This window comes from Leptonychotes weddellii, chromosome 15, assembly GCF_054177405.1.
Source record: "Leptonychotes weddellii isolate Sample4059 chromosome 15, ASM5417740v2, whole genome shotgun sequence".
Taxonomy (NCBI): Eukaryota; Metazoa; Chordata; class Mammalia; order Carnivora; family Phocidae; genus Leptonychotes; species Leptonychotes weddellii.
In genome coordinates this window covers 16,199,305-16,208,666 of record NC_138383.1, presented here as the reverse complement: position 1 = coordinate 16,208,666, position 9,362 = coordinate 16,199,305, and the positions used below count along the sequence as shown (strand labels likewise).

The 9,362-nt window shown below is 58.8% G+C and overlaps 1 protein-coding gene across 1 annotated transcript; it reads right to left on the bottom strand.

Moving 5' to 3' along the window:
* On the bottom strand, positions 1–8,150 carry C1QL1 (complement C1q like 1). The gene is made up of 2 exons (XM_006735864.2): positions 7,290–8,150; positions 1–1,442 (listed from the first exon to the last, which is right to left on the bottom strand). Exons 1-2 carry the CDS (start codon positions 7,884–7,886, stop codon positions 1,263–1,265), a joined length of 777 nt encoding a protein of 258 aa, XP_006735927.1. The 5' UTR covers positions 7,887–8,150; the 3' UTR covers positions 1–1,262.
* Positions 8,151–9,362: the final 1,212 nt, after the last annotated feature.

The window sequence follows — 9,362 nt, the reverse complement described above, 5'->3', positions numbered from 1 at the left end:
TATAGAAGGTAAGGGAGGCAGAGGCAGGACAAGGAGACTCAGTGTGTTGTCTTCAAGGAGTGGTCTTCTTGGATTCAAGTGCAATCACAGAACTTAGTGACTATGTCACATGAAGCAAGATATTTCACCTCCCTGGAAGAAGAACAAAATCTACTCACCCAGCCTCTCAGGCTCTCGGGAGGCTTGAGCCAGATGCCATACCGTTGTGCAAACTTTCAGTGATGTATAAATAATAAAAGCTGTGTTTATTGGACACTTACGTGATACCTCTTGAATCCTCATTCAAGCGAGGTAGGTCTTGTCACATTTTATAAGATGAGAAAACTGAGGCCCAGAGGTGAAGCACTTGGGCCAAAGTCAACCAGTTTTTAGTGCAAAGTGTGTTCCTGTCATTGCTGTCACTAACCCAGAACTGAAGGAGGAGTGACTCGCCCAAGATCATACACAGTGGTACTGGATTGAGAACCTGTGTGTCGCAGTTTAAACCTTGCTGATGCCACTTTCAAGGACAAACAAATGGAACTTTTCCACCATGGAAGGTGATGATGGAACTGGGCTCCCATTTCTGCTGCCCAGGCCCCCTTGGGCTGTGGTGAGCATCGGCCCCTTGGCCCATGCTCCTCCTGGAGCAGCTCTGATTCTGGCACCTGGCTGCCTGCCCCCAGATTCACGGGAAACTTCCAGCAGACCCCTTTCCTTTCTGGAAGAAGGCAGGGTTCATGGACCCCTTCTGCAACTCCTCTCCAGGGCACAGACCCAAAGCCAGCGGGGTGGAAGTGTTTTTATTAGAGCTTTGGTCAGACGGGGGGGGGGGGCGCAGCCGGCCTGGGGCTTTAGCAGGTGCTGGGACGCTATCCAGCCCCAATCCACCCCTCTCCCAGGAGCGGGAGGGCAGCGCATCCGAGCACGGGAAGGGCCCCCGCCGAGACCTGTCCCCAGTCTGGGGCCGGCTGGCGAGCAGGGTGGGCAGTAAACAGTCCTATAGTACAAATATACAGCGCGGGCCGGGGCGGCGGGGCGGTCGACACCGCCTCCCGGAGACCGGGACAGGCGCGCTCTGGACCCGGCTCTGCGGCGAGCGGGCAGGAGAGCCTAGCCTGCGGGTGGTGGTGAGGGCGGGCCGGGGGCGTCATAGCCGGGAAGGGCCGGCAGCCGGGGCTGGGCAGCGAGGGGCTGGGTGGTCCTCAGCCCGTCCGGAGGGGAGCCCCCCGGGGTGGGGGGGTGTGGGCGGGTGGATCGGGATGGAGGGGGACGCGGGGAGCTCAATCGGAGTAGATGATGAAGCCGGAGAATGTGCTGTATTTGTTGCTGTTGCCGCCGTGAGCTTTGCCTCCGTCGAGCTTGATGAAGACCTCGTCGCCCGCGTCCAGGTGCAGGATCACGCTGTTGCTGGCGTAGTCGTAGTTCTGGTCTGCGTCCTGGGCTATGGCGCTGGCCCGCACCTGCGGGGGGGTTAGGGGGTGGGGTGTGTGAGAGGGTAGGGGGGAGGAGGGAGAGAAGTAGGGTCGGGGAGGGAGGGGGACTGTCAGAGGTAAAGGCAGTCACCTGGGGAGGATCTTGGGGGCCCTAAAAGCCCCGCCTTCAGCTCTCAGCCGGCTTCTCTCCCGTCATCCCCCCACCCTTTCCAATCCTAACTGTGTGTTTTGGGACCCGGTTATAGAGGAGCCCTGGATTTCTAGGGCAGGTGTAATCTGGGTCTGAATTAGGAATCAAGGTGGAGTTGGCCTCCTTAACGCCTCTAGGTCTAACCTAGAGGACCTCAACAATGCCTCCAGGATGTCCCAGCCTGGAACTCCCCTCCTTGCAAAGAGGAATTCTCTGGAATACCAGGGGATGGAGGGCCATCCCTTCCCTCCTCATCATTCCTTCCTCTCTGCTTTAATTGTGACAATAATGCCTTACATTTCAGCCATACCCACCTGTTCTTACGTCAGTGGATGGACACAAGGGTGCACCTTGGCCCCAAAGGTCAGGTGGTAGACAAGCGCCAGGCTGCCACTAAGCAACCACCTGGTACCAGAAACCAATATTTAAACTCCTTGTCTGTAGTTCATTCTGGAGTCTTTCACAGTGGAGCAGTGGAGATGGAAGTCCTGGTAATTACTTCCCCTCCCAAGGCTCAGAGTGAGCCTGCATACTGGCCTCCAAAGAGCTGTACCTCTACCTGTGACTGTTACCCCACCCCAAGAGGACTGCTGCCTCCCCTTATCTTGCCCCAGGGTGGTAGAAAGGAAGTAGGTGGGAAGAAGAGAATCCAGGCTTTACATCTTTCTGTGATCCTCAGTCTGATCTGCTATCCTTGCTGGTCCTTGTTTTGTTGGGGGAGGGGAGGGACTGGCAGGACGATGAAGCAAGAGAGCACCAGCATTTGGATGTGAAGCCTGCTGTCACTTTTGGGGGCTCTGTTTATAATCATAAGACATTGAGAGTGGGTGGTGGTGGGCAAATTCCCTTCAGGCATGCCTCGCCAACAACTGAGGCAACACAAGGCCTGAGCCATAGGATCTGGGGCCTCTCCTGGATAGCCTGGGTGGAGAACGGGAAGACAGGGGCCATCTCCAAGGTGCAGGCTTGTGTTGCGGGGGGTAGGCTGCATTGAGTGGGGTTCTCTCAGCCGGGCTCCTCAACAGCCCTTCTCCAACCTGGCCCTTCCCCGAAGGCAGCTCTCCCAAGGGCTGACGGTCTGGGCTGGCCCAAGCCAAATTAGGGGAAGGACCCCTTCTCCTTCCTGGGTGGGAGGCAGAATTGCAGCTCAGCTGTCCCACAGCCGCTGACTCAGCAGCAAGACTGCAACAGGAGGACCCAAAGCATTTGCATGCTGTCTGCCATTTAAAGTCCAGATCCTTCTAGCCCCTTCCCTCCCCCCAGGGAAGGCACTGTTTGGGGGGGCACTTAGTTGGGAAAACTCGTAGTTCAGCTAAAGGTAGAGAAAATCAAATGAGGGGAAGATGCTGTCTGTCAAGAAGCTCAGTTTCTCTGTTTAGAAGATGGATAAGAAGATCCTGCCTCACCACTGCAACCTTCATAAAAGCCTTTTGATGGTGAAGAAAAAGAATTTTAATCTTGATGGGCGTTGTGCTACTAGGCAAGTGTTCAAAGCAAGCAGCCAACTTCTGTATTGTTCCCTGGGCCCTAATCCTCGTAGTATTTATTAATACGCATGCATTCCATTATCTTTGCTAATAAATTACTACTAATAACAATTATTTTTATTACCCAGATTAATTTAGCCTTGACTCATTAAAACAGTGTGCTTCTTAATAGCCAAATCCATTAGAATACAGTCATCTGTCATCAGGAATCTCCTGGTGATGTGACAGGCATCAGAACTGTTATGCTTATGTTTATTATTTATTCATCACCGTGATTGTTGCTGTGATTATCCTAATTATCAATGGAGGCAGGGAGAATTTACGCCCTTCCATCCTTAGACGGTGGGGGATCCAGGAACGGAACCCAGGCATCCTGATTCTCTGCCCGAGACTGGAAATAGTTGAGCATCCAACTCCTCCTGGGGGCCAAGGGGAAATTTGGGGAATTGAGGTTGCCGTGGAAGCAGGAAAGCAAGTCTGGGACTTGTCACGAGGGGGCGCTGTAGAGTCACCTCCATGAGTGTGGCTGGAAGGGAAACTGAGGCAGTGGTCTGACCAGGGCCCTGGAAGGAGGAGGGGGGGAGAACCCAGGAAGCATACCCCTGCCCCCAGGTCAATGGGGGGTGGCAGATGTGCAGGAGTGGCTCCCACAGGCAGCCAGCTGGGCCCACTGGGGACACTCGTGCTGTCACATATTGACTGGGTCCCTACTGTGCTAGGCACTGCGCTCTGTGCCATGAAAGGTATTCAAGGCGACAAAAGGACAGCAGGAGCCCCTCTCCGGGGTCCAGTGAGGCCTTTCCACAGGAGTCTCAGTTTATACACTACCCCACCTCTCACCGCACTCAGGCTCTGTTGTCCGAGCCCTTCCCCATTTGTAATACACTCACCTTCCCAAAGCCCCTGCCCTGGACAGTTGGCACTCTGGCCATGGGCCCTGGCCCATTCCCACACCGCCCCCTCTCTCCCGGCCCAGTTTCTTAATTTCATGTCTTCCTTGACCCATCTGAACTGGGGGCCTTCGAGGCAGCCTCAGGGAGCTTACCTCACTCAGGGCACCATCCCCAATCTAGAGCCCCTTCCTCAGGCTCCTCAGATCCCCATGTCCCAATGACCAGGGCTTGGGGTCATCAGGCTGGGCAGTGGTGACTCCAGGCCCCCTTAGGGAGAGGGACTGGTGGTGGGCCTCAGGCAAGGACAGAGAGGGGGGCCTCCGTACCAGGCAGGAAGGTAGTGCAATCTCCCCCCTGTCTTGCCCAGGGAAAGGCCAGGGAGCAATTTCAGCTCAGCCTTCCTGAGGAAATTCTGGAAGCCTTTCTGCAGGCAGGAAGCCAGAGAGGAAAAGCGCAGAGCCCAGCATTGGCCCTGGTCTTGAAGTCAGGGGAGGCAGAAGCCCCTCTATTCTGTTCCAGTCCATGGCCCAGGGCCATCATTCTTTCTCTGCTCACTTGAATGTCCTCTTCTACCTCTAGGGCAGCCTTTTCCTACACTTGATCTTTTTTTTTTTTTTTTTTTAAAGATTTTATTTATTTATTTGACAGAGAGAGGTAGAGGCACAGCGAGAGAGGGAACACAAGCAGGGGGAGTAGGAAAGAGATAAGCAGGCTTCCCACCGAGCAGGGAGCCCGATGCGGGGCTCGATCCCAGGACCCTGAGATCATGACCGGAGCTGAAGGCAGTCACTTAACCAACTGAGCCACCCAGGCGCCCCTACACTTGATCTTTTTATTTTCTCCCTAGCCATGTCTTCCCACGCCGACCCGGGTTCACCTCTCCCCTGACCAGGTTGGTCAGAGTTGGGGCAGGCCCCCCCGAATCATTCCCTCCAGCTAACACGTCTGGGGACAGGAGTAGCCCCTGGGCTCCCAGTCCTCCTCTAACACACTAATCGCTGGGGCGTGTTGTCCTGTGGTTACTACTGTCTCCCCTTCATGGACCGTGAGGTCCTGGAAGGCAGGTGGATCAAACCCCTGCTACCTAGCTCCATACCCGGCTCCTAGTAGGGGTTCAAAATGAATATGTGGAATGATTTGTGAGATTTAATGAGTCTCTTGAGCAATCTGGAAGGAGAAGTCACGGAGGATGTAGGGGAGAGGGGTATAGGCCCCACTTTTTTGTGAGGGAGAATGGTCTGAGTAACTGTTAAAATGCTGGGTCTGTGAAGCCCTTAGTTAAAGCTGCCTCCTTTTTTCTACTAGCCTGTGGTCCCACCTCTACTGAGTTCCTCCTCGTCAGGCTCTGCTAAGGCCCTGCCCCTGCTGAAGGGGAAAGGAGAAGCTCTGAGACAGTTTCACCTCCCAGTGACTAAAGCTAGTGTCCCTGCCTGAGCACACATCACCTTCGGGGCCGCCTCGGGCCTCATCTCTGGGGCCCTGCTTCAACCTCCTGAGCTGGTGCAAGGTCTAGGGCCCACTGGGCGTCTGGTGACTAGCTCCCTATCCAGGCAAAATGGGCCCCCGGCCCCCTGAAACCCCAGCTCAGGACCAGCCCAAACTTTCTTTGGGAAAAGAAGACATTCCATTGATGAAGGTGACATTGCTTCATCCCTTATTGGTGATTAATAAGGGGAATCGTGGGGCTGTCTGCAGAATGAGCCCTCACTGGATACTGAGGCCTCCCATTTGGTCAGGAACCAAGGACAACGAGGAGAGATGCAGGAAGCCTGACAGATAAAAGTGGGAGAGAGACACTCAGGGAATAAAGAGGGGTGTGAAGCCCAGGGGAGAGAGGCCAGAAACCCCGGAGAGGCAGGTAGGACTGGTGGACACAGGAGAGAGACGGACAAGAGACAGAGTAGCAAAAAGAGGCAGGCAGGAGAGAAAGAAGAGGGGGTAGACTTACAAGTGCCTGGTAGTCTTTGTGCTGACTCCCAGGCCTGTCCTTTCCCCCACCTCCAAGCCAGGTTCTACCTCAGGGTAATACTGCAGTAGGAAGGGATCCAACAGGGTCTTGGGTCCCAGGCGTAGGAGATTCCTTGCCAACTCCCACCATCCCAGCTTTACTTGGGACCCCTGCTGGTCTCCTTCTTCCACAGGAATTCGAGGCCTCACCAACCCCCATCCGCACTGGGGGGTGGGGGTGCCCTAGGCCACTGTGGTCTGGGAGCACTGGAAAGGGAGGGTGTATCAAAAGGGAAGGGAGGGCGCCTGGGTGGCTCAGTTGGTTAAGCGACTGCCTTCGGCTCAGGTCATGATCCTGGAGTCCCGGGATGGAGTCCCACATCGGGCTCCCTGCTCAGTGGGGAGTCTGCTTCTCCCTCTGGCCCTCCCCCCTCTCATGTGCTCTCTCTCAAATAAATAAATAAAATCTTTAAAAAAAAAAAAAAAAGGGAAGGGAGCTAGGCAAAACTGTCACCCTGGGGCAGAGTTTGGTCGAGGTTGGTCCAGGGGCAGCAGTTCCAGAAAGAACACCATGCACTACCCTCCCGGCACCACCAGCTTGGCGCCAGCCTGGGTCTCTGAGATGGGGCTAGGGAACGAAGAGGATCGATCCCCTGACACTCCAGGAGTCAGGAGCTGCAGCTGCAAGATCCAGGGAGGGGGAGTTTCCATCTCTTTGCCCCGCCTCAGGAGGAAAAACTCCCCCCCCCCCCCCAGGCCACCTTTTTGCGCCTGTAGCTCTGACACAGTGGGAAGCGACTGGGATGTCCCGGGTTTTGCAAGGATGTCAGGTCGGCCCAGTGGACCCTTCTCAGGGACCGAGGATGTATTGCGGCTAAGGCTTTGCGCCCCTGGCCTCCTTTGCCTCTGTGCCCCAAACGTCTCCTACAGCTCGCCTTCTCGGCTGGCGGGCGGAGCGGTGCGCCTGGACGCCCGCGGGCGCCCGAGGCTGCCTTCCCCCAAAGCCCATCTTTGCCCTCCCCTAAGCGCCCGCTGGTATCAACCACAACCCCGGCTCTCAGAGAGCGCTTCCCGAGGGCCAAGCCCCCAAGGACCAGTCCGCGCGCCTGGGAGCCCTGCGCTCTGGCTCTTTGGTTTTATCTCCCGCATTTCCATGCGGCGCGCGGGTGCCCAGCAGCGTCGGCCTTGCGGCCAGGGCCCAGGAACCGAGGAGTTAGCGCCAACCGGTCCACCATCCCGCATGGGACGCCTAAGCGGGGCCGCGGCAGGGTGTCCACCGGTGCCCGCCGGCACCCTTACGCCCCGGGCTCCCCGGTGCCCCGCCCCCAGGCCAGCCGCACGCCCCCGCCCGGCCCACCTGGCCGTTCTTGCAGAGGTCCGCCCACATACTGGTGCCGTCGCCGCCGCGCATGAGGACGTGGTAGGTGAAAAAGTAGGTGCCGGGAATGTTGCACGTAAACTTGCCGCTGGTCGCGTCGTAGTTGTTGCCCAGGTTGGTGACCACGTCGTCGAACTTGAGCACCTCGTAACCCTCGTGAGGGTTCTTGAGGCCGGCGTAGAAGGCCACGCGTGGCACCGTGGTGTAGGTGGCCGTGCTGACGGCGCCGCTGCCCCCCGCACCCGGCAGCCCGGGGGGGCCGGTCTTGCCCGGCTCACCCTTCTCCCCCGGTGGCCCCACAGGACCGGGAGGACCCGGGTCTCCGGGGGGCCCGGGAGGGCCCGGCTTGCCTGTGCGGCCCGGCTTCCCCTGGGGGCCCTGCACCAGCGTGGAAGGCGGGGGCGCGCCGCTCTGCTCGCTCAGGGCGTCGCCGCCGTCGGGCCGCGCGCCGGCGCCGGGGCCCCGCGCGGGGTAGGGGTCGCATACCATGCGGCAGGTGCCCAGCATCTCGTAGTGGCCGTCCGGGCCACCCGAGCTCACCAGCACGGGGATGAGCACCACCAGCACCAGCAGCATCACCACGCCCGCAGCGGCCGCCAGCAGCGTTTTCCGGCCGGCGCGGAGCCTGGGGAGCGCCGGGCCGCCCGGCCGCGCCGTCGGGGCAATGGTGCCGGCGGGCGGGGGGCGCGGGCAGGGCGCCCGCGCTCAAGGGCGCTCCGGCGGGGCTGCGGGCATGGGGCCGGGCCCGGAGCGCCGCGCTGCGCTGGATGCGCTGCCGAGCCCAGCCGCCGGCTCCTGCCTCGCGCCTCCCTCCCGCTGCGCGGCCGGACTGAGAGCCGCGGCAGCCGCGTCCTGCCCTGCTCCTCCCGCCTCCTAGCTCTCGGGCCGGCGCCCCCTCCGCCCCGCCCCGCCCCACCAGCTCCGCGCCGCTCGGCGCCCGCGAGGGGTGGGGCTGCGGGCGGGGCCGGCACCTAATTGGGCCGCGGGCTGTAGGGCTCCGCCCACTGAGGGCGGGGCCGCGGAGATGAAGGCCAGACTCCGGGAGCTCTATAGAGACTGAGATTCGGAAATGGGGAGGATGCTGGAGTCTGAGAAACAGTCGAGTCTCCAACAGGGAAGGGGAGAGTAGGGACCAAAGACCGAATGGAAGAGAGGGCCACAGGGAGAGCTAGGGAGCGCCGAGGGAGACTGAGACGAGAGGCCTCGAGGGTCGGTTGCAAAGAAAACTGAGAGGGAGGCTCTAGGGGCCACCGCACGCAGGGGCGGAGGCCGGGGTGGACGGTTCCCCAGTCTGCTGGGGACAAAGAGCAATTGAGGGGAGTATGGAGTGGGGAGCAAAAAAGGGACAAGGAAGACGGTGAAAGGGAAGAAGAGAGGAAGGCAAAAGGAAGATGGGGGAGGGGGCCATTCTGCGCTCAATCCTCGCAGACCACCCGTCCAGGAGATCTGGGGATCGCGTGCTTGTCGGAGTGCCCGGCGAGTTCCCGAACAACTGACAGCAGCTGCTCCTCCTCTTTTCTGGCTCCTGGCTGTTCCCTGGCCCCGTCTTCCTCCGGGACGGGCGGGATCTTCTACCCATACCTTCTTGCCCCTGCTCCTTCCTCACCGAGCTCCAGGCCAGACAAGGCTGCTTATTCCTAGGGGTGGGGAGGTCCTCCATTTTCCTCTGATCACTCCCCTTATCCCTGCTTTAAGACCAGGGAGAAATGAGGGCCCTAAGAAAGTGGGCATCCCACCTCATTTCTTCATTCCGGCCAATACAAACAGTCCTTGGGTGGTAGCTCCCTTTTCCAGCCTCCAAGAGGGGAGATTGGTCTCACCCAGCCCCTCAGCTCCTCCTCCACCCTAGCCTCCTCAGCAGCCCCCTAACTCTTCTCCCCATCAGGTTGCATGAGGCAATCCTCTTCCTCAAGTGCAGTGAAGTGTTTAGGTTGCATAAACGGAAATGTGTCTGCTTCCATCAAAATATTTGTCACATTATTTGAGGCCTCGCTCGTGCTGCCCCACTGCTCCTCCTTCACCCCGCTTTATCCAGCCCACTGGGGAGGGCTC

Bases quoted from the DNA above. Each gene is read 5' to 3' on its own strand.
- C1QL1 (XM_006735864.2), bottom strand. From the start codon at position 7,886: ATGCTGCTGGTGCTGGTGGTGCTCATCCCCGTGCTGGTGAGCTCGGGT. The intron at 1,443-7,289 runs GTGGGCCGGGCG...ACCCCCCCGCAG, and splicing joins ACCTCTGCAAGAACGGCCAG to GTGCGGGCCAGCGCCATAGC.